A 24,279-nucleotide genomic window follows, 5' to 3' on the forward strand; every position below is an offset into this window, starting at 1 on the left:
TGCCTAAAGAGCTTCTGCTACTCCACTTTCCTTGCCTTTCTGCCCACACCATGCACTGTCCACATGCTGCTAAAATTATATTGACTTTCCCAAGTATAGCTGATTATATTCCAGCTATACTCTAAGACTTAGTTCTTGGTGCTCAGGGATGATGATAATAGATATTGATATTATCTGGTGCAATGTGGAAAACATTCAGTAAATAAATAAGTGGCTGAAAGACTGACAAAGTATTTGGATAACCTGGTGGTTGTAAGTGTGGGTTAAGGAGACATCATGCCTAGGTTCACATATCAACTCTGCCACTTATTACCTGTGTGACCTCTGGTACGTTGCTTAGCTTTTCTGGGTCTCAGTTTCCTCAGATGTAAAACAAAGTTAATAATAGCACCCACACAGAGTAGTTAAAAAAAAAAAAAAGTCAAATGAGATAATCTGTTTAAACAACAACTGCCTCATAATAAGTGCTCAAAAAATATTAGCTGCGATGAGATTATATCATTACTGTTATTAACTACTCTTGTCCTGCCGTTCACCATCATTCCTCCTGTCCTTGTCCTAAATGACTTGGAAAACTCCAAATCTGAGGGTTCAGTGAACCTCTTCTTTGAGAAATGTATCTGCTACATAAATAGTAAGTCATCCAAATCCCATTAACTCAAGGTAATTTTATTTAATAATCATATTTTAAAAGTTGGACACACAAATAAGTGGCAAAGCAATTTTGATTAAATCCTGTTTTCTCAATGGCTACTTGGAATACAGCATACATATGCAAGCCCCAAGAATATTGAATAACAGATAAAATAAATAATGACCATAATGCAAACCACATTCTGATTCCCATTTCCCTGCAAGTATGACTCCATGTAAGAATTATAAGAGCCAAAAAGTAACATGCTTATTAACTGTGGGTTACTCAGCCTTATACATAGAGCTTAGCAGATCACGTGAATGTTTCCACATTCTCAGCTAAGCTAATGGTTCCTTAGAGCCTTGTTCCTATAACCCCTTAAGAATTTCAAGATTTGCCTGAAAAAATATATCATATTTCCATGACCATGCCTGAACACATATTTGGAACGCTCACTGAAAGCAAACTATCCTGGAGGACAGGAAATGGTCATTGTTTTCAAAGAAAGGCAAGACGCTCCTGCACACAGGAAATCAAGCAGGTCTCAGGGGCTTGATCTCATCTCCCACCACACAAACCTGCATGTCCTGTGTGGGCCCTGCCCTTCACCTCACACGTAGGAACATGGTGGGGAATAAGAATATGATCACTTAGTATTTAAGGTCAAAGACGTTTTATTCAAAACTGCCACATAAATGCATCCAGAGGAATATATTCCCTCCTTCTTTCACATTTCATTTCATTCCATTTAAAAGTAATCAGGGACTTAGAGGGATTCTGGGCTTACAACAGGCAACTTGTAAGCCTCTGGGAAAACCTGTCCAAAGACTCAGATCTAAAATGTCGTTTCCTAGATACACTGTTTTCTGCAGCAGAGCTCGATAAAACTTTCATTAGAAAGTTGCTGCATTTCATCTTTTCCTCGGGAAAAGGAAAATAATGACTCTGATGGTTTTATTGATTTTTATTTAATTCTTGGGAGCAAAAATGCTGTTATAGGGCAAGTCTGAGATTGAGACATAAAAATCCTCGTTCAAGTCCCAGCTGGTTACTTTGACCAGAGGTAGACACGGTGGGGAGACCCAAACCTGCCCAACCACTGCAGAGGACTGATGGCAGATCAATGGAGCCGAGCGCTATTTCACTTGTAAAGCAGCAAAGACCAATATGCTAGTGAGGACCTTATTTTGAATGTCTTTACTTCAATAGTCAAACTTGCAGGGGAGTAGGGCAGGCCTAGTATTTTGATGGAGATTCACTATAACTCGGTTCATGCAGAAAAGTCCTTTACTAGCACAGTTCTCTTTGAATGAAGTCCCAAAGGATTGGATTCATATTAAAATCTCTAATATGAAAAGAATTACAGCAAGGTTACGATATAATTAACCTGAGTTATCTTTCAAAACTCTTGCTGATAGGCAGTCTGCCACTTCAGACTATGCTCATGCTGTGATTTTTAAAATTAGCAAAGAATGAGGTTTTCATATTCATTCAAACTAAAAGAATAAACGAATCTTTGCATAAAAAGAAGGCGTTGGTTAATACTTTCAATTATTTTCTAATATTATTCTTATAACAGTGTTTTTTTAATGACTGCTCTGTATGGCAAAACCTTATTCTGTCTACCTCCTAGAGTCTGCAAAAAAGCCTATGATTCTTATTTAAGGATTATGATGATTCCCTTCACTGCTTGGAGAGGGGAAAAAACAAAAAAAGCAAAATCGGGGTTATTATCCTGTGTTTATAACAAGTCTATTACCATAGTAACAACTGTGATGTCACAAACCCAATACCAAGGGCCAAATTCTGTCTCTGAGTGGGGAAGGGCAGCTTAGCCTCAGAAATTGGGTTAAATTGGATGCAAACATGTGTGGCCAAAGGAGGGTCAATGCTTGTGGTGATCACCAAAGCACAGGGAGTTCCCCTTCTCTAAAGAAAAAGGGGGCAGGAACAGAAAAGCAGATCCCCAGGCACAGAAGTAAGCTACACCCACACTTCTATATGCAGCTGTGCAAAAGGAGAGGGGAAATCCAAGAGCATGTGGTATCACCGTGTTCCCAATCACGAGTATTCCACTGGGCCCACAGCCTGCCAAACGTGGACGAGGTCCAGTGGTCAGCCTGAGTACATGAAACATGCCTGGAACCAGCGCCCGACCAGACAGAGCCCTCTGGTACCTCCAAGAAGCAGCAACTTGCCTCAGGATGGCAATCACTTTCACACCAAACTGGGGTTTTACCCCTACTAGGTCACCCCAGTTCACAGAACCACGGATTCTCAGGATGAGAGAACTCATCGGGTCTTCCAAAAGATGTGGACTTTTTTTTAAAAAAAATAGCCTCTTGCAGGAATAAACTGTATCCCCTGTCACTGGAGAAGTAGCAGATTAATAAGTATTCTTGCTAGAAGTGCAACTCTGTGTTAAAAAGTATTGGATTAGGAGTCAGAAAACCTTAGTACTAGTCTTGGCTCAAGGACTTAGAAATCACGTGGCCGTGATAAAGCCATTTAACCAATTTGAGCTTCAGTTTTTTATGTAGTACTATCAAACATGCTAATTCCCACGGTTACTGTAAAGATCAAATTAAATAAAATAGCAAGTATCAATGAGTTTCATAAACTGTAGAGGATTTAATACAAACATAGGTATTGTTATTAACATTTTCACATGGTCAGTTCACAGTACAACAATAATTCGAACACTAATCATTATTTTCTTTCCAGGAATCCAAATCATACCTAGAATCCCCATCTTTCCTCTCGTGAGAGGTGGACACTTGCATGATACAGTTAACTCTAAATTATTCAGAGGCTGATTATCGAGGGGCCTGTTGCTTCTAGACAATCTACCATTTCTTAGTTCCCCCTCAGGAATGCCATGTTAACCTACAGATGGCTATAAAACTCTCAGTGAGAGTGCCTCGACTCTATTACCCTGAATAACAACTCTGGTACAAGTTTTAGCAAAAGAAAGAATTGAAATGATTAACGAGACAGAAGTCTTTGGATAAGCTGTAGACTTTACTTATCCACAGGGAATTACTCACATAACTGTCGGAGAGACTATGGTCAAGGTCAGACAGGTTGGGACTCATTCAACAACAAAGTAGCCTGTGCTGTCTTATATATGGGCAACAGGAATTTGAATAGTATTCATTTATTCAACAAATATTGGTGGAGCACCCACTATGTGTCAGAGTTCTCCACATACCCTGAAAACCCCACTATTTTCTGGCCCTTGTTACTGTCCCTTATGCTATTCCACAGAGGACCTTGGCAAAGCTCACAGCCTGACTCTTAGAAACGCTATTCACCTTCCAGTTATCATGAGACTTTTACCAACCTTACCCTAATGCAAGGGTTACCAAATTATGTCCCTGGCCAAATCCTGCTCACTGCCTTTTTCATATAAAGTTTTATTGGAACCCAGCCATGACCATCTGTTTATGTATCATCCATGGCCGCTCTCCTGCGACCACAGCAGAGTTCAGCAGTTGTGATAGGGACAGTACAACTCCAAGCCCAAATTCCTACCTGGCCCTATGTAGAAAAAGTTTGCTAATCCCTGAATTAGATAAGATGACTAAATGAAAATTCATCTCTCCTGTACATTTCTGCTTAGGAACGAATAGGGTAAGGTCCTTGAAAGCAGAGAACCTTTCTGTATCTTTGTCTTTTCCTATAGAGCCCAGGAGTAGGATCGAGTCAGGTTGAGAGCAGATACAGAAAATTAAACATGTCCTTCCCTACATTTTGCTTTGAACAGATGAGCGCCTTGGAGCCGCATGGAAGACAGCATAAAACCACTGGTGTTGGGTTACTCTGGCTTGTAATTCCTCAGAGTTCCAACGTCTAAGACTTCCAAGGCTCAGTTTTTGGCCTCTATCCCTTTGCATATTTATTTCCTGATCTGATGTGGAATTAGAATTAAATAGGAGCTGTGTGCTTGAATTCCACGTGGCTGGCTCAGCAGGAAACTCCAGGGCAGGTTTTTTGGCATGCCAAACTCATGTTAGCCTCAGCTATGCTAATTTCTAAAGCTGTTTGCTTTTGCTCAAATAAATCTTAGAAGGGAATTTGCATTTGGATGCACACCTTTCATGCACAAATTATGTGCATGATAACTCTAGGGCCGACTGAAACTGAAAAAAGGAAAAAATTAAATGGCTTTTGTTTGGCAGGCACCATGTTAAGGAGCTTTGCATACATTTTCTCAACTCAGGGACACAGCAAATCCCCTGGCATGGAACTACGATCCCCATTTTACAGATGGGGAAACTGAGAAGAAGAGAGTTTATGTGATTTGCCCATGTTCACAAATGTGGTAAGTGACGAAGCTTAAATTTGAACCCACGCTGCCTAAATCTGAAAGCTGTGTTCTTTTCACTGAGTCGCACTGCCTTAATGATACCCTCATCGCCATCATCACTCATCTAAGCCACTGGACATCCATTCAAGCATGAACCTTACATTTATAAAATTAGTCACCCCTCTTCTTTTCAGTTGGCCTATGCAAAATGGGTCTTGCAGAAAGCCATTTAATTTGTTCTTCAAAGTTCCTTCTTCTAAACGCACTTAAGAAACAGCCTAGATTACCCATCTCTGCCATATAGTTCTAATTCCTAGCAAGGTGTTTGAGAGCTTTACAAAAGTGCCCATTCCTTTAGATAGAGCAGACCTGGCCCTCAAGACACTACCAACCATGCTTACTTCTTTTCTTGCTAACCAGTCAGTATAGATTTTATTTTAAAAATTATTTTATCCCTTTTTATTTCAAACAGATGATTTCAGAGAAGGAAAATACGTTTTGTAGCCAGTGGGAGAGAAAATTTATTGTAGGTTGCAAGTTTACAGCCTAAGCAATAGATTGGAGAGTTTGCTCAAAATAGCAATACTACTTTAAAGAATACATGCATTCACATTTCTTATCTAACATTTCTAAAAGTCTTTTCCAAAATTAACTTGAGCTTGATCATTATTTTTAAGATAGTTAAAACAACTTTCTATGAGTCATTATTGTTGGAAACCCCAGTAATGACTTACCTGCTGGTGGCTTTATGAAAGGTGGTGGAATTAAAGGTACAATAATGGGCACATTGCCATGATCCTTTGACCCTGCAGGTGAGTCACTGAGTCCATTTCCTGTGGCAAGCCCTGAATAGCCTGTGCTTATATTGTATGGTGAAATAACACTGTCCTCAGGTAATTTTGGTTTTGGCAAGGAATTTTCTGTAAAAGAAAAGAAATCACATTCAACACGACAAAAGAACTTTATTTCCCTTATGACCACATTTTCTCGAGTAAAATAGCTATGTAGCAAAACACATTTTCCTAGCAAACCTTTAAACACTTTACCAGAACTCTACAAACCATGCAGGACCTGTTCAGGCTTGTTGCCATAAATTTCCAATGGGCTCCTTTATAATTTGCCCCGCTATGATAGCTAACATCCCAATTGCATCATGATGATGAATTTTAGCACTGCAAAAGCCCATAGAAAATTGAGAGGCAATTAACCTTTTCCACATACAAAGTGATGTATAGCAGGCATCGCTCTCTGTCCAGCGGGGGAAAGCTGAAAAAGTGCCCCACCACCCAGCACCGTAACTAGGTCCCAGTGTATTATAAACTTGGTCCATAATATAATCAAAAGAAAAGAAACAAATGATTAGGAACAAAACTGTTGTTGCACTGGCTAAATTAACCCATTAATATCAACTAAAAATGAAAATAAAGAAAACTTACAATAACATGAACTTTGTGAATTTTATCTTTGCATGTCAATCATTAAAAAAAACACACAAACACCTTAACCATAGAAAACAACTTTGTCCCGTTAGTCACATATCCTGGTACCCTGTTCCACAGAGGGAAAGATTAATACCTAGACCAAGTATTTTATAAGCTATTAGTTTATAGAATATGAACTCATAACTCGTATTTTTCATTTACAAGTGAAATTGGTACTATTGCCATAACATGATGTGTACAATTTCATAGCAAGCTTAACATAAAATTTGTCACGTACATTCAATTCCACATGCCTGCAGGACAGCTCATTTATAGTTCGTGGCTTGGCATATAAGGAGGAAAAGTGCTATTTTAGAGACTGAAACAAAATGCATGAACAGGTAGTTTATGCCAATAGACTCGGAATGCAATGCAAATACTAATCAAGTTGCCTATGACAACGCACAATTAGTTTTACCCACATTTTCATAAAGTTCCTCAAGTTGCTTCTTCACATATTCCTCTTCTTTTCTTGGACATTCCTTCCAAATTTAGGTTCATAAGTTCAGTATCCATACAACACCTCCCGATGGTCCTAAGCTCCCTCATGATGAGACATCTGGTTCTGCTATCACCAGCAGAATCAGTGTTAATTCAACTCTGTCAAGCCTCTAATTTCCACTCTTTGGCTGGGCTTTAAGGAACTTCTTATAGAATAATACAGGATCCAACCATCTACTATGTTCTTACTCCTCTACCTACTGCACCCACAGGTGTTGGGGATGTGGGAAGGGTAAAAACTTCAAACACGAAACAGAAATAGGGCTTTTCTTTAGAATTCCCACCAACAAAAGGGGGGGTCGGGGGAATTACCGAAGTAACCATGATACTCTCTTGCATCTGAAAATCTAAACCTAGCATTTCACGTCACAGAAAGCACTGGTCTCCAACAATTCATATATCAAAGGGCTTAGAAAAGCAGGAGAGCCCTAGCTGGTTTGGCTCAATGGATAGAGTGTCAGCCTGGGGACTGAAGGGTCCCAGGTTCAATTCCGGTCAAGGGCATGTACCTTGGTTGCAGGCACATCCCAGTAGGGGGTGTGCAGGAGGCAGCTGATCAGTGCTTTTCTCCCATCAATGTTTCTAACTCTCTATCCCTCTCCCTTCCTCTCTGTAAAAAATCAATACAATATATTTTTTTAAAAAAAGAAAAGCAGGAGAAGTTAGCAAACATTATCCCTTTCTATACATTTGTGGGCAAGACTAGAGCACTCAAGGTCCCTAACCCTTGTCTAGCTAGTTCTCCCGTTGCTGGAAGGAGATCAAGCTGTGTCTACCTTTGTTTTATGTTGTGCTCTTATATTCCGTGGAATTCTGCTTATGGGAAAACACCACTGGGGATGTGCGTGTAAATCAACCATTGGCATAATCAACAAAATGAGTCCCAAAGCAGCTCAATTCTGGCAAGTTGAGATAGTTAATCCTTCTTGGCATGAACACAGGCACATTAAATGTCATTACCTTTGAGAACAGAAATGTGCTGCCGGCTCTCTCCATCTGTAGGGTAGCTCCTGAATTCAATATCTTCACCATCTTTCAATTCAACCTTATCATAGCCATACCAGCCAAGGAGTTCATTCATGGTATTTTCTGCAAAGTTCTGAAAGAGAAGCATAAGCTACTTATTTATATAATCAATAACTATTTGAAAATAATGCATAAATCAAATTCCATTTGCACTACCCGCTTTCTACCAGCCTCTACCCACCTCCCCTAGGGGCATGTTCATTTTTCAACTCCTGTTCAAAATTGTAATGTATTTAAATCTCAGGATGACAAATCAAATTATGACAGGCCTTCAGACATTTGCAATTTAAAGATAATAAGAAAAAAGGTATTAATTTTGCTTACAAACAGAAACACAATTTTAGCATCTTCCTCTGCAAAGTCTATACCACACTAATACAAAAATATTGAAAGGTATAGCACAAAAACAGCTAAAAAATTTTTTTGAAAATGAAAACAACTAATTGACCTTTTGTGGCTCAGATTAATGTAAGTTAGAATTGCTTTTAATTCATCTCAGATAAAACAAAACCTCAGCAAAGAAATAATTTAATTGTACACTACAACACAGAAAGCTAAATAGGCTACAAGGTTCTCCCTTTATTTTAATGAATGAAGAAAAATTTTATTAATAGTAACACTGAGTGACAAGGGTTTCCCTTTTTTACTTTCCCTTTTCAAGAGTATTCTTTAAAAATAAATGCAGAATTTGCTTTATCAATTTCATTAGTGACAGATTCTTCCTCCATGAAATCAAAGGACACTATGATTGTCTTTTGACATGTAATATAAAAGTACCAAATAACTTTAACGTTTCGAGGCAACCCAAATTTTGGATAACGTATGAAAACTTTCTGAGCTATAAATTAATATCTAAATATAAGGTGCTGTTGTTATTATAGATATCAAACTGTGAAAATAATAAATCTACTTGGACAGATTTAAAGCCTTTTAATCAGGTGACTATGTTTTATGAATTTATCAACTGCTAGATCTGAAAGCAAGATGTGAGTCTGTGTTTGTTAATGACCTTAACATTTGCATGGGCCTTAAAGAATCTCTATCCAGAGAAATAGAGAGATATTGGTTAATGGGTACAAACTTCCAGTTATAAGATTTAAAAGTTTGGGGATGTAATTTACAGCATAATGATTATAACTAATAATATTGTATCACATACTTGAATGTTGCTAAGAGAGTAGATCTTACATGTTCTGACCACAAAGAAGAAATGTTAGACTATGTGACAGATGGAGGTAGTAGCTAATGTTATAGTGGTAATAATTTTGAAATACATAAATGTATCAAACCAACCCCTGTACACCTTAAATTTACAGTTATGTGTCAATTATAACTCAATAAAGCTGGAAAATTTTAAAATAAAAAGAAGGAATCTACATTACAGAGTAAGAGCTTAATAAATGTTTATTGAATGAATTTTTAAAAGCATCTCTATCTGACAAGGCAGCCTGAGCCTCCTAGTCTGAGCTAGAAATCTGTATATTCTAACCTTCTCTATCTTTTCAAAGTCATTTCTTATTCTCCCTAGAAGCTGTCATTTCTGCATTACACTGGGATGTATAATTTATATACCTGAAACAAAGAACCCAGGTTAAACCAAAGTGCTCATAGGCTCAACGTGTGAGTTCCATGTTCTCTTAAATTTCACAACTAGATTTCAGCAGAGGTTGCATTATTTTTAAAAAAATGATATTACACTTCTGACTCCACAAAAACAAACCTGGCATTTCAAACTACCCACAGGATGCTAGATTTTTTGCTTTAGTACTCACTTAAGCTTAGAGCTCCAACAGGGTCAACCTGTGATGGTACAGTGCACAAGCAATTAAAAAAAAATCTAGCCAGATTGATTCAGGGTTACCATCCGTGAGGCCAACAGTCATCCATATCAAGCTCTAGTGAGGCATTTATTCTTGCTGATGGCTGGTCATGTCCACATTAAATAGACATTCCTTTCATGAATGCACAAAGATGATATGATCGATATGTATAATAATCTCAGCAACTTCTGGAATACCACTGAGGAGGACTCAGCTAAATGCTGTTCTGCTCAATCAAAAGTGATCTCTTTAATGAGGCATCAGTCTCCCCTAACACCCAATTTCTTTCACTGAGCTCAGTGCCTGGACTGAAGAATGACAGTCCCTAAGCACACAAACCGAGGTCCTCCATCAGTGGTCTGGCAGCAGAAATCTCCAAGGATAAGGATTACACCTTGCATCAAAAAAACAATTTTAACAGTTTTAAAAGCCAAGTTCAAGCCATCCTATTGGTCTATTGCAGTGGTCGGCAAACTGCGGCTCGCGAGCGCTCTGTTGACTAATGACCACTGGGATAGGGGCTTAATCACAAGGAACAACAACAGCCTGTAATTATTGGAATCCAGAGTCTAGGTCAGTGGTCGGCAAACTCATTAGTCAACAGAGCAGCAAACTGCGGCTCGCAAGCCGCATGTGGCTCGCGAGCCGCAGTTTGCCGACGACTGGTCTATGGGCTACTTGCCCCATCTCTCAGACTCTCGATTCCAATAATTACAGGCTGTTGTTGTTCCTTGTGACTAAGCCCCTACTCAGAGAACCGTGACAAGACAGAAAATCTTCTGCATAGTAACTCCTGGCCACTATATCCAATTTTTTAGACCATTTGAATCTGGGCACCTCTCTCTCCAGTTCTGTCGAACCTCTGAAGTGACACAAAGGCTACAGATGCATAATTCATGGAGCAACCTCCCAGTCAGCATATAGATGTGTCTGTTTCAGTTGAGCTGCAAATCCATTCATTCTTTCAGAACCAATCCCAGGGATGAAATCCAGAAGTTTCACACATTTAGATAAAAACTAAAACTTCAACTGGATTATTATCACCAAATTCATATTATTTGGGCATCGTAACTGCATCACTTAGTTTATGGTTTGTGCTGAAAACTCAGACACTTCATGAATCAATATGAACTTGATCTATTCCACGATATTCAAGTTACTATAAATATCAGTGAAAATACACTTTAAAACATTCCCTTTCTTGTCATTGAAAAGAAAATAAACTCCTTAATGTTTCAATATATGATTTTAAGAGTAGAAAACAAAAGGTTTATAAAGCCTCAAGCCATAAATCTCAAACCTTTCATGACAGGAGGAACAAGACTTTCATTGAAAGAAGAGGAAAACAAACACCAAAGTTTCCTTTTAGTGTAAGCACAAGAAATAGACTATTACCTCTGACTTACACACTGTTGTATTAAGAAAGCGGCCCTGCCCTGGCCAGGTGGCTCAATTGGTTGGAGCGTCGTCCCATACACCAAAATGTTGTAGGTTCAAAACCCAGGGCACATACCTGGGTTTCCAGTTTGATCCTGGGTCAGGCATGTACGGGAGGCAACCGATTGATGTTTCTCTCTCACATCTCTCTCTCGCTCTCTCTCCCTCCCTCCCACCCTTCCTTTCTCTCTAAAAATCAATTAAGACATGTCCTATGGTTGGTTAGAGCATCATCCCAATAAGCCAAGGTTGTGGGTTTGATCCCTATTCAGGGTATATACAAAAATCAACCAATGAATGCATAAGTAAGTGGAACAATAAATTATGTTTCTCTCTTTCTCTCTCTCTCTATTAAAAAAAAAGAAGAAGAAGAAAGAAGGAAAGCAAAGAACCCCAAGGAATAAATAACTTAAAATTTTTAATTTCTAGGTAGAATTTGATGCCAGATATCATATGGACTCATTATGGTGCTAAACCAAAGGAAATGAAATATACTTTTGTAGTTATCATCCAAGAAACATAACATATTCTAGGAGAAATGAATTTAATGTTTATGGCCCATAAGGGGTTTAAAAGCCCTTCTGCCAGAGAGTTCCAACAGTCATTTTTTCAACATTTTTTGTATTGTTATCCTTTACAAAAATATTTCTATTAAAAGAATTATTCTTTTGCTACATAAGGCTATGTCAGTTATGGGGTTTTCTTTTAAGGTGAAAAATAAAGGTGTTAACAGTTAAAGTACAGAGATTCTGAGGTAAGGATGTTCAATAATAAGAGAAGCTACTGTACTAAGGGAGACTATAAAATTTGCTTCCCCCTTAATCTTCACCCATTTGCCCTGGAGACTTAGAATAGGAAACTGAAATAGAGACTCTGAAAGTCTTTCCAGGCTCTGAGATTTTGTTAAACCAACGAACTTCTACTTATATGAGAAATGAAATACCTTTTGCAAAGAAATATAATTATAGTGATCACACATCATAAATTTTACTGAACAGCCACTATTTCAGATATTTTATCATTGCTCCCATAAACCATCAAAATGTGCCAGAAATTTCAATATCCTGGCATCTGAATCACATTTTGCAGACTGCCTCTCGCCCTTGGAAGTGGCACAAAAATCCTCTCTCATACCATGTGGTCCAATTTGGGTTTGGAAAATAGGTCACTATAATTATAATGATAATGTCTAACACTCTTATAGCACTTTATAGTGTTTCCACATCCTTTAAAAGTCTTCTGTTCCTTTCAATAACCCTATGAATTAGGTATTTGATTTCCACAATAAACTTTTGGTGAACCTATGTAACATCCTCATTTTACAACAGAAATGAAAGCATCCAGAAGGTAAATGACAGGCATGAGAGATCACCCAGGAGGGTCAGCATGAAAATACAGGTTCTTATACCAGGTCTCTTTCTGTTATAACTTCTGTAAGGTCCAATGTGTCAGCAAGTCCAAAGAAGCTACCTTCTTGGACCAAAGAATTGCAAAGAATTCATCCCACAGGATGTCAATATCACATATATACAGCTTTCAAGCCAGGGCACATCTACCTCTATTAAAACTTCACTTTCTTTCAGATTTTATCATTGGGCCCTACTCTCCTTAATTATTTGTACTGTTGAAATGGGGGTGCTCAAATTTTATAATTAAAATTTAACCTTCTCTCTTGACAATTTTTGACCTCACATCTGACTCTAATTGCTTTGCACGCCTCTTACTCCCATACCTCTCCCTCACCCTTTACAGTCTCTCTCTCACCACCAGGACTCCTAAGGTAAGAAAACAACCCTAACATTTAGTCTGAAAGCACAATCTCTTCCTAGAATTACAAAAAAAAAAAATCACAGAAAGATGGTGGAAAGGCAGGAAATTTTACTATTTCTCCACTCCTCTGAGTTCTTTATATACTGGCAAACTTTATTTTTATCAGAACTGAATCCCCAGGACATTAATTAGACACTGTCGTTATTCAACTGGAAGTACTGCAAGTTCAATTCAACGACTGTCAATTGAACATTTTACCAATAAAGAGTTGGCTTCAAGGCACTTTGAAAATAACAATTATTACAAATTCTCAAAATACCTCTGAAGCACAAGTATTTCAAGGTCTTCCAAAAGGACTAATGATTTTATTTTTAAAACAGCAAGCAGATTTTAAAATATACATAAGTATCACTGATTTCTTTCATACCAGGCCTTGCATAACTGCATGTCAATGTGTTTTCAACTTTGTATCCTATCCTACCCAAGAGAGCAGAAAGCTTTCAAAGAGCTCCCAATGACTCATTGAAATAAAGAAAACGCCATGTCCTCCTTCTCCCCACAAACATAATTCCCATTTTCCCTCCAACTTCCAGTTCTTTTTATTTTTAATCCTCACCTGAGGATATGTTTTCATCAATTTTTAGTTCATTCACTTGCTTCCTGTGGGCATCCCCATGGGGGTTCAAACTCACAACTTGTGTATGTGTCTTGACCAGGAATCGAACCCACAACCTTTTGGTGTTAGGGGGACGACGTTCCAACCAACTGAACCACCCAGCCAGGGCCCAACTTCCAGTTCTAATAAAAGATGTCATCTATCCCAAATACACTAAAAGTTACTTGAAGGCAAAAACCTTTCATTTCATTTTATGCCTCACCTAGCACCATGCCTGGCATTTAGAATGTACTCAAGAAATGTGCTAATCCATTTGAATGCATTCACAAATATTTTAAAAATGTATAAGTACAGAGAAATGATCAAACAAAATTTTTAAAAACTGATTCTAAAAATAAATATTTGCACATTAAAAATTTATAATAGCCAGTGTTAATGAGCACTCTCCTAGTATTGGGAATTGAAGTTGATACAACATTTAGAAAAGGTAATTTGACTCTATGCATTGAAAGTCTTAAAAATGTACATACCCCTTGATTCAGGAATATTATGTCTAGTCATTATAGAACCTAGTCTTAGGAAATAAGTATAAAAATACGCAATGTTCAGGAACACTTATCTCAGTGTTATTTTTCTTAGAAGCATACTATAATGCCAAAAAATAATAATTTGGTTAAATAAATTACAGCTTAGTCATGGAATACTATTTTATTAGTAAAATATATTCTGTAGATAAATTTTTACTGCCATAAAAAATATTAACAATATATTGAGTTTTAAAAGGAAGGTTAGTACATTATAAGACCATTTTGTTTTTTTAAAAAAACTATATATTATACATAGAAAAGGGCATGAAAAGATGTACATCAAAATGTTGACAGTAGCCAAAGCTGGTTTGGCTCAGTGGATAGAGCGTCAGCCTGTGGACTGAAGGGTCCCGGGTTCGATTCCGGTCAAGGGCATGTACCTTGGTTGCGGGCACGTCCCCAGTGGGGGGTATGCAGGAGGCAGCTGATGGATGTTTCTAACTCTCTATCCTTCTCTCCCTTCCTCTCTGTAAAAACTCAATAAAATATATTTAAAAAAAAAAAATGTTGACAGTAATTGTGTCTGGGTGGGAAAATTATAGGGTTTTTTTTTAACTTATTTGTATTGCTTATTTTACTATTTCTGTCATGTCCATGTATTATTTTTGTAAAAATAAAAATAGTTTTAATTAAAAATTAACAGTCTTCTCATAAACATCCATGCCAGCCAAATTCACAATCCTAATGACAATGGAGGATCTGCCAGCTATATTACTTAACTTCAAAACATTCTGACATACATCATCCAAGAAAGTGGAGCATATGAGAAATACTTTCAAAGGAAAAGGAAACCCCAATCCTGAACAATTTTACAAGGTGGGAAAAATGTGAATATCTCACTAGTTAAGGTTATTAACAATAGAATTATGGTTGTTTCTGGAAAATATTTTATCTCCCCTTTTACCTCCATGTGTACTAACTTCTGAGGTAGATTTCTATTAAGAATCATTGGACTCACTAATTGAGATTCAAATAGGAGGTGGGGAAAGAATCTGCAAAAGAGAGAGACCAGGTGGACACAGACAACAGGGGGGTGAGGGCAGGAATGGGGAGGGGGAAGGTAATGGGGGGATGAGGACAAATATGTAATACCTTAACCAATAAAGAAATTAAAAAAGAGAGAGAGAGAGAGAGAGAAACCATTTCTCTTGTAGAAAGTAGGCATTGAACTTGATCAGCACCTCACTCTATACCCAGGTCTGGTCTAGGGCTGAATCTAAATCATCTCTGTTAATACAGATCAAGTGGATGGATTTTATTTTATGGTTCTGCCAAGAAGGTGGGAGGTAAAATTTAAACAGTGCAAAAGAAATATTGGAAGAGCCCATTAGAGATTACAAAGTAGTTCCACATTCATGATCCCACTAGATCAGATGTTATCCTAAGGACCAGCCACTCTGCACAGATGACCCTTAGAGGGTCATGTGCATGCATGAAATAACAAGAGCAGCCAGGTCTGCATTCCTGATGCAGACTTTACCCACTGAGCCCTGCTGGTTTTACCTGAACTGCACCATTTTAGCTTGAAGTCCTTTGAAGATGGCCACTGCGCTCCATTTGGGTCATTTTGCAGCATTGTTCTCAGCCACAACACAATTATTACAATGCAATCTTATGAGCAGAGGACATATCACAACACTAGAATCTAACCCCAGCCTCCAGCAGGCCTGGAGAGAAAGTCTAGTTGTCCTACTGATATATTCTGAATTGGATGGTTGTATATGGTAACTGGCATATGAAACCAAACTTGTGTGCTTCCACATATAAAATTCATGTTGTTTTACTGTCTTCTTGTAACACAGAGCAGACACTTATGTCCCCACATTTTAATCTTTGGCCAGGACATCAATTATCCTAGAAAGGTCAAACAAATGCTGTGAAATTGTGAATAGCAGCCCTCGGGCTAATATTGTGGCAGGTGTGCAGCTGTGTGCAGCTGTGTCCTGTCACAGCTGCAGAACTGCCCTAAAAATCCCCAAGACCTGTTACATTGTTTTCCTGACTGTGCCAAAGCCTCTGGTCCTAAAGCAGGACAGAGTTCCACAGCCCTTTGGTTACACAAGAGATATTAACACCCATCAGTCTACAGATCCTAAAATATATCAAAATCTCACTCACCCCAGGCTTTCATGTCTGTTTACATGTTTCAACTGGCACCAGCAAAAACAAAGTACTCTAGTTTTTTCTCATTTTAGGAAAATATTCAATAATCTTATTAGCTCGAGAGTGCAACTGTGGCTGACTTCCCATCCCGCAAGAGGAAGTTTTAGACTTCAGAGATTTTTATATGACCCACCTTCTACTACTTCCAATAATATTTTTCAAAAGAAGTAAAAAGACTTAATAAAAAGAACTCTTCCTTAGAAGATATAAAAAGTCTGGCCCCCCTGACAAGACATTATAGTTCTCTAGAACTCCCCTTTTTCAGATAGTCACTTGCGCTCACTGATATTTACACTTTTTGAGGCTCTGTTGGTTTTTTTTTTTTTTTTTTTTTTTAACTTTCCTTTAAAAACTCTGTTGCCTCTTGGTTTCTGTAAGTCTGTCTTTCACACAAGGAGAGTAGGGCTTGGCTTCTCAGAGCGGTGCTTGGCAAGCACAGAGGCAGGAAACGCAGAAGGGAATGAGTCTGTCAGACTCATTTTCTTCTGGTTCAAATGTTTATTTCAGATTTGGGAGGAAGTGGAATGGTTCCTTTCCATTTCCTCGTCTCTGGAACCTGCGAGTTGTATAAGGCTTGGAGAATCTCTCTCACCACACATCATACTCACAGGTTCACAGATGGAGACACTTCAAAAAACCTCCAGTTAAACAGAGCAGAATTCACAGCTCTCGTGCCCTTCTGGGACCATCTCTCAGGGGCATAGGACGGGAGCATTGAGCTAGAAGACTGAAAGCAATGCAGAGAACAGGGCTAGTGGGCTCAGGAACATCCTATTCCAACTCCCAAGGGGCAAGGACTGGGACTAATGTCTCCACTGACATTAGTCCCCAGTCCTGCCACATGGCACACCTGAGGCGGGGAGATGTGACATCATTTGTGAATGCCCCAGTGTGATCTGGTCCTGAGGCCACTTTCTAGGTTCCTGAGACTTACCGGGTCTGACACCAGGATGGTGTTTCAACAGCAAAACTTAAAATATACATGTTTTAATAAGGAACTGATTTCAACCCATGCTAACTTTTCTAATCCATACTCTGATTTCTCCCTTTTGTTTTTATAAAGCCAAGCTATTTATCTCACTGCACTCACCAGCTCAGCTCTGCAACTTGTTTTGTCATCTACGCAATTGACACAGTTCATTTTTAATGCCAAGTGGAGACCATCAGAAACCAAACTAGAAAATCTTGTGGTGAGTTTACTACTAAACTCTAACAGATGTGACTGACTCTAACTGTAGGCATCAGGACTGACGCATAATTTCAGGTACAAATTACTTACTGAGAATATTTATAGACAGAAAACTTCTTCAGCAAAAAAGAAGACCCTAGACATTTAACACAGATTATCTTGTAGTTTAACAATTGATAAAGTAGCCAAACATTGTAAATGCATTAATTATGGTTTGTTTAGGCAAGTTCTCAGGGCAGAGTGCTTGATCTAACCATGTTGGTTTTGCCAAAGAGTTTTAAAAGGTAAAAATCCAACTCATTATCTTTACTCATAGTATAGATTTTCTAGTTGCATTACTGTTTGATAACCACTGATTATGTTCCCTAAGATCTATGTGCACAAAATACATACCTTTAAGTGAACTCTATTTACCCTTACGCACCTATATACATTTACACATCCAATAATACAAACTAGTTTTTATATTACAACGACCATACTCTGGATGAACTCCTAAAACAAATTAACCCTTCCATATGTCAGAATTCCCTCCTAACATGCATTTATTATGATACCCATGAGTTGACAGTATAAGAAGACATATTACATTAGATACAATCACAATATTCAATTTTGAAACCAAAAGTAGTCAAAATATAGATTACATTTTTTTCAAATTTCCTTTGTTGGCCACTAATTAAATAAGGCATACTAATTGCACGTGTAGTAAAGTAATGAGTCTTTTTAATCAATTTAAAAAACCCAGGATGAAGGCAGGAAGAAGAAAAGGAAAGATAAAGAGTCTTTGTAAAGGTCATAATGAGACAAACATTTCTGCTTGAAGATATTGTCACTAAAGTTACACTGTAAGCTAGCTATGCCAAGTCATGTACTTCTCACACACAAAATTATATTGTATCAAATTTAAATTTGTTACAACTGCCATGTACATTAAATAGTGATAAGGAAAATGTAACTCAATATCTGATCTAGTGAAACAGCAACCAATATTAGCTCCCAGCCACATGAAGACAATCTCCAATGCCATTACTGGTGTCAGCTAAACCTCAGCCAGTTTGTCTTCTCCAGCCGTTTTCAAATAAATTTGTGACTATCTCAATTAGGAAACCTTGAAGGAAGTCTCTATGAGGAGGTAATTTTGTTGCTCATTCTCAGTGCCCTGCATTGGCTGTACTTAAAATAGACACTTGTACCAATGTCCTTTCTATTACCGAAGGGGAAAAAAAAATCACATACACACCAGTCCTTTTTCTTTCAGCTTGCAGAGAGGCAACTTGATCCAACCAGTGTTGAAACCTGAGTAGGTCACTGTACACCATGATAAAACTCCCTAATCCCTGAGCCAAATCTCCCTAAGGGGGGCCTCCTCCTGATCCTCCACTTCCCAGGCTGACTTTTCCATTCGCTCTCTCCTCTTTCCCCCTTTCATTTCCCCTACCTTCAAGCCTTGATATGTGATCCTGGTGGGGGCTCAAGTTTCCGTTTTTACAGCTTAGGCCGTGCTAGCTGTATACATTCCTTTCTTTCTGCCGGGCAGTGATTACTTACCAGGGCTTAGTTTACACTGGTCCAGATGAAAGCCGTTCAGATGAAGGCAAACACAGCCAGGCAGCTCCAGCGGCACCGATATGAAGCTGCACAAGGCCACATTGTGTTCTCGGTGACATTTTGTTGCACATATTTTTATACAGGGCAACCAACTTGTTATGTTACTCTACACTTTAGATGGAGGGGTAATAATCCCATGAGGTTTGGGGATGGGTTTTATTGATGTGGTTATTGCTCTTAAAAATGGAACAATTTTAATGAGTTCGAAATAACCTTTCACCTTTTGTCTTTGAAAAATCACTTTTAAAATGAGGACTTTTCGGGCTATTATATTAGAGGAATGCCTACGGAACAATTCCACTAGGAATGGGATTTCATGACTCCCTGGCATGGTGTGCTTTGACATGACTGAAGATTTCGGCCAGGGGTCTCTGACACATTGTTCCAAACCGGAGAGAAAACACCATGCTACAGGCAACTGAACTATTTGCTGGCTGAAACTTTTCATTTACTGCTACTATGAGTTGAAACAATAAGGATTAAAACTTCAAATAGGAGGTGGTGATTTAAAAGAAAAATAAAATTTTCAAAAAGGAAATTCTGTGCACGGAGGTTAATTCTATACTTAGTCCTGTAGCATTGGCTAAAAACTGTGTAATTTTTCCCTTCACACAATGTTGTTTTTGTTTCTTCCTCACCAGTTCAGACAAACATCTGTTATACTGTAGAAGGACAACTATCTCCCAAACCACGGAGTGCACCCGCAGCCAAAGTCAACAACGCGAGCCCCAAGCATCGAGCACAGTCAGCCTTTATATCCAGCCGGGATAACATTTCACATGTTTTGATTAAAATTAGCTAATTTGTAATTCTAGAACCTATGAAACTTAAAAGCTGCCATCCATATAGATCACATTAGGCAGTGTTTTAAAGGGCCAGTGCACACTGATTTCCTGGTTACTTCACCTCTTTCCTCTTCCTCCACCCCCAATTTAAAATGAAATGGAAAAGTGATCTGGAAACGCAGGAAGGGTAAGTGAGGAAGAATGGTTATTGTAGATTGCTTGAATTCCAGCCCCTTTGGAGGACAACTCCTACGGGTCGGTCGGTCTCTCTCTCTCTCTCTCTCTCTCTCTCTCTCTCTTTCTCTTTTTTAAACTATGATTGGAATCAACGGTGGTTTCCATCCCAAAGAATGGTACTGATTTCCAAAGCAAATCTTCCTTAACTCTCTTAGGACTGAAGCTGTACCTCATACTTCCATGCACTAAGTTCCTCACCCAGAAAATAAGAGCCTTAAGTTCAAAATTTGGATTGTATGGAAATTTCCCGGGGTTGCACATATAGGATATATTATCCATGTGTCCCTCTCTAAGCGTGGGCTTCATACAAGGCACTCTCATAGAATATGTTTGTTCTAAAGAAGAAAACATCAAAATGCGATAAATTCAACTCAGTTGCGTGCCATTTTCTTTCAGTTTGTCTTTTAAATACAAACTTAACCAACCTGACCAAGTCAGTTGGCAGTGTTAAGGATTCTATGCAGAAGATGGAGACCTAAGACAGCTGCAGGATGAAAATTAAGGTCCCCCCAAATCTGCTACTTGTGCGTAACTCAAAGAAAAATAAGTAAATAAAATAATCTTTTTTAAAGCAGGAGAGGCTCCTGTAATCACAGAATAAACCCCTCGCCGGGCAAAAGCTGCAACTTCATAGAAAATAAGGGGGTGGGGGACCTGAGGAGGGTCTGGAGCAGAGCGGTGCTCTGGTGCAATCGCGCCAAGGGGAACAGCTGGAGCACCAGGCGGCTGCGCTCGCCACCTCTGGAGCACCGCTGGCCTGGCGGGGAGCCCGGCCTCGCCAAGCGGACTCGGTCGGGGCTGGCCTTTCCGAACAATGGGCAGGGGCTCTTCGCAGGCCGCCCCTCAGACAGCTATCTTTCAGCAGGGCTGGCCCGGGTCTGCTTCACTGGGAAGTGAAGCATGCAAAGGCGCGAGAGAGAGGCGGAGGCAGCCTCGAGAGAGCAGCGGGCAGGGGCGGGCGAGGCGAGCCGGATGTCAAAACGGTACCCAGACCCGGGCCGCGACTCTCCCTGGCACTGACAGCCTCTTTACACCGCACAGCTGGCTACTTGGGGGGAAGCGGGGTCGAGTAGCGGGGAGATGAACCGGGGAGACGAGGGAATCGAGCGCTCCCGGGTGCCTCGGCCCGGCAGCTCCTAACTTTGGAGGGATCAAGAAGCGGAAAAAACTACACCGCCGACTAGGAAAGCCTCTTCACCGTGCCTGCCGCCACTTGGGCCGCCGGACGCCGCCCCCTACAACGCGCCTGTACCCACCTGGGGTTTACACGGTTAAACAGTCTGTGGTTCTCCGGCCGCCCCCACCCCCATCAAACTGGAGGTCGGCAAACCCCGAGGATGCAGCCCGCGAGTTGGCCTCCGTTTTGCACCTGGAGGAGCAGCTGAGGCGTTCAGGGCATCCTACCGAAACTGACAAGCGCTCCCCTGTACCCCCAAATCCACACAACGGCCCGAAGGGAGCGGGCGGAAGAAAGAGCTCGGTCTCTCCAGCCCCGAAGTCCAAAAATACCTTCATTTCCTCATTGATCTCCCTTTTCACAGGGTGAGCCGGTTTCCTGCTCCTTTTATTTTCCGGAGGTCTCCCTTCTTTCTCCATTTCTGCCATGTTTTTGTGTCTGGTTTCTGTGGAGATGAAATGGCTGCTGCCGCCGCCGGCGGTGGCGGTGGTAGTGGTGGTGGTGGTGGTGGAGGTGGTGCTGATGGTGGCAACGCTGGCGGAGGTAGCAGTGTCGGCGGGGCTGGGCTGGGAGGGGGAGGGAAGGCAGGCGCCGGGGAAGCGGGGTCTCTTCTAGCGGCGGAGGACGTCAGAGGCTGTCAGAGGGAAAGGAGGCTCGAGGAGTCTCGGGGATGCCGCCGCCGCCGCTCCTGCTCCCGCTGCCGCCGCCGCCGCCGCCAACGCCGCCGCTGCCCCTGCCGCCGCCGCTCCCGCTGCCGCTCCGGCCGCCGCCGCCGCCGCCGGGCTGCATCCTCGGTGCCCCGTGGAGTCGTCAGCCATCTTCCGTCGCTCTGTCCGTCTGCATGGGCGAGGGGGACGAGGGCCCGGCGCGGAGAGAGCTGCTCTGGGTGTGCGTGCGTGGATGTGTGTGCGCCCAGGAGAGCGCGCCAGCCCCGGAGCCCGGAGCCTCCCGCGAGCCGAGCCGGGGGGCGGGCCGGGGGCCGGCGTGCGGAGGGGGGAGGGAGGGAGCAGGGCAGGGAGGGGCGGAGGGAGGGGAAGGTGGGGGGCCTAGGACAGCCCCCAGCTCCCGAGCGGGCGTGGCTTCCACCGCCGCTGTGTCCGCCGTGGCTGCGCGGCTCCGGAGGCTGCTCACGGCCGCCCGGCTCCTCCGCGGCGCCCCTCGCGGCCGCTACCTCTGCGCGACGACCCCCGGGCCTGCTTCGACCCCGGGCGTTCCCCTATGCTCCGTGCTGTGGGTGGGGTGGCCGTACCAGAAGCTGCGGAGAAAAAATGAATGGGGGTGAAGGGAGGAGGTTGAGCGGTGGGAGGGCGTGGGGTCCTGAGGTCGCCATGCCAGCGACCCGCCTTCCTAACCCGGGGCAAGGCCGACTGAGCTTGCCTCCTCCAATGGCAGGGCCGGGACCCCGGGGAAGGAACCCACAGCCCTGACCTCCCCACAGCTGCCGGAATAGAGTATCCCCCTGAGGGGGATCTTAGGGCACCCTCGGGGCACGTGGAGGCTGGGGGGTCCCTTGGAGAGGTCCTGCACCCTGCTCGGCTGGTCCCCAACGCGACGCGGGCTACGGTCGCGCTTGCAAGAAAGCCTTTGCCTCTCAATGAACCACTCAGGAGTAGGACACCTGGGCATTCAGCCTCTTTTCCTTTTTCTTCTTTTCCCTCGTGTGTTGTATGTGTGTACACACACACACACACACACACACACACACACACACACTTGTCTCAGCTTTACCCTGTCCCGGTGCCCTGGGGTTAACCCCCAAAATTGCGTACTTCTGTGAGCGCACGGACCCTCGTAGAACCGTGAGCTCTCCGGGAGCCGGGACGCCCGCGCCACGCCCCGGTGGGTCCTCCCCACTCCGCCCGGTAGCGCCCTTTCCTCTGGACTTCTCTTCGCGCATCTGCTCTCCCGAGCCTCGCTCTCCTTCTGAGCCCACGCGCCCCCTCTTTGGCCCTCTAGGGCCAAGCTTGGATTGTGTGTGTCCCTCTCTGGGTTGAGGCGTTGGCATGAACGGTTTGATGGGGCTTCGGTGAGACACGCAGCCCTGAACCCCATACACGCTGCGCAGGACACGCCTACGTTCCGGGCTTCGCTGTCCCTCGCCGCGACACTTCGTAGTTACCTGACAATGCGATGTGGGGGTGTCCATTGTTCCACGGCTTGTTATTGTGGAGTGTTTCTTATGACAGTGGTGGAACTTAAAATTACACATTATTTTTAACTTAAAAGATAGAATGAATTCGTTGTGGGGGATATGTGTTAGCTTTCCATTAAAATCTCAGTTTGGCCTGTCAAACGAGGCTCATTCTGGGTGTTACTTTGTCTAATGTGCATCTTAGCGTTCTTTTGTTTCTTAAACGTCAAATCGGAGATATTTGGGTGTGTACTTCGGGGTCCCGGTGGGCGAGAAACTCTTCCCAGGAGAAATGTTAAAAATCCTGGGGCGGTTATCCAGGACCCGAAAAGCCAGGAGAATAGGATTGATGAGATTTTAGGGAGCGCTCTGCGGGACAGCATTCCCTATGAAAGATTTTTCCAGTAGCTTCCGAGAACGTACCCAGGCATACACAGGTGGTGAGCCAAGCCCTCTGACCCGGTCTCAAAGCCTGCTGTTGCCCACAGCGAACCTAAGACGACCCGTGCCGCAAGGACGCTAGACGAGCCCAAGCCTGTTTGCACCAACACTACTCCACCCCCAGCCCCTTCCTGGACCGACCATAACACAGGTGTGTGAGAGGGGGTGCATTTCACAGTGAGGAATACCATCCTAATGCTGTTACCGGAAGGGAGAGAAGACAGGGAGGTCTTTGGTGGTTTTCAGTCTGGATTTCATCAAAAAATCTGATAAATAATATGTGGGTTGGAATTAGTTTGTTTTCTCTGTTTTGTCCTCTTGGTCTTCAATGAGAAGTAGTGAGAAAACTTTTTATGGACATTTG

The 24,279-nt window shown here is 41.8% G+C and overlaps 1 protein-coding gene across 2 annotated transcripts in view; it reads right to left on the reverse strand.

Moving 5' to 3' along the window:
• SOBP (sine oculis binding protein homolog) overlaps positions 1 to 22,401 on the reverse strand; it is a 156,939-nt gene extending 134,538 nt beyond the window's left edge. Inside the window, exons 1-3 of one of the 2 annotated variants that reach the window (XM_080664242.1) lie at positions 21,676 to 22,401; positions 7,886 to 8,024; positions 5,678 to 5,863 (exon numbers count right to left, since the gene is read on the reverse strand). In XM_080664242.1, the coding sequence (XP_080520368.1) occupies positions 5,678 to 5,863; positions 7,886 to 8,024; positions 21,676 to 21,771 (421 nt within the window). In that variant the 5' untranslated portion in view covers positions 21,772 to 22,401. The remainder of the gene's footprint in view (positions 1 to 5,677; positions 5,864 to 7,885; positions 8,025 to 21,675) is intronic. The other variant, XM_080664241.1, reaches the window with a different exon arrangement.
• Positions 22,402 to 24,279: the final 1,878 nt, after the last annotated feature.

This window comes from Plecotus auritus (genome assembly GCF_963455305.1).
Source record: "Plecotus auritus genome assembly, chromosome: 4".
Classification (NCBI taxonomy): Eukaryota; Metazoa; Chordata; class Mammalia; order Chiroptera; family Vespertilionidae; genus Plecotus; species Plecotus auritus.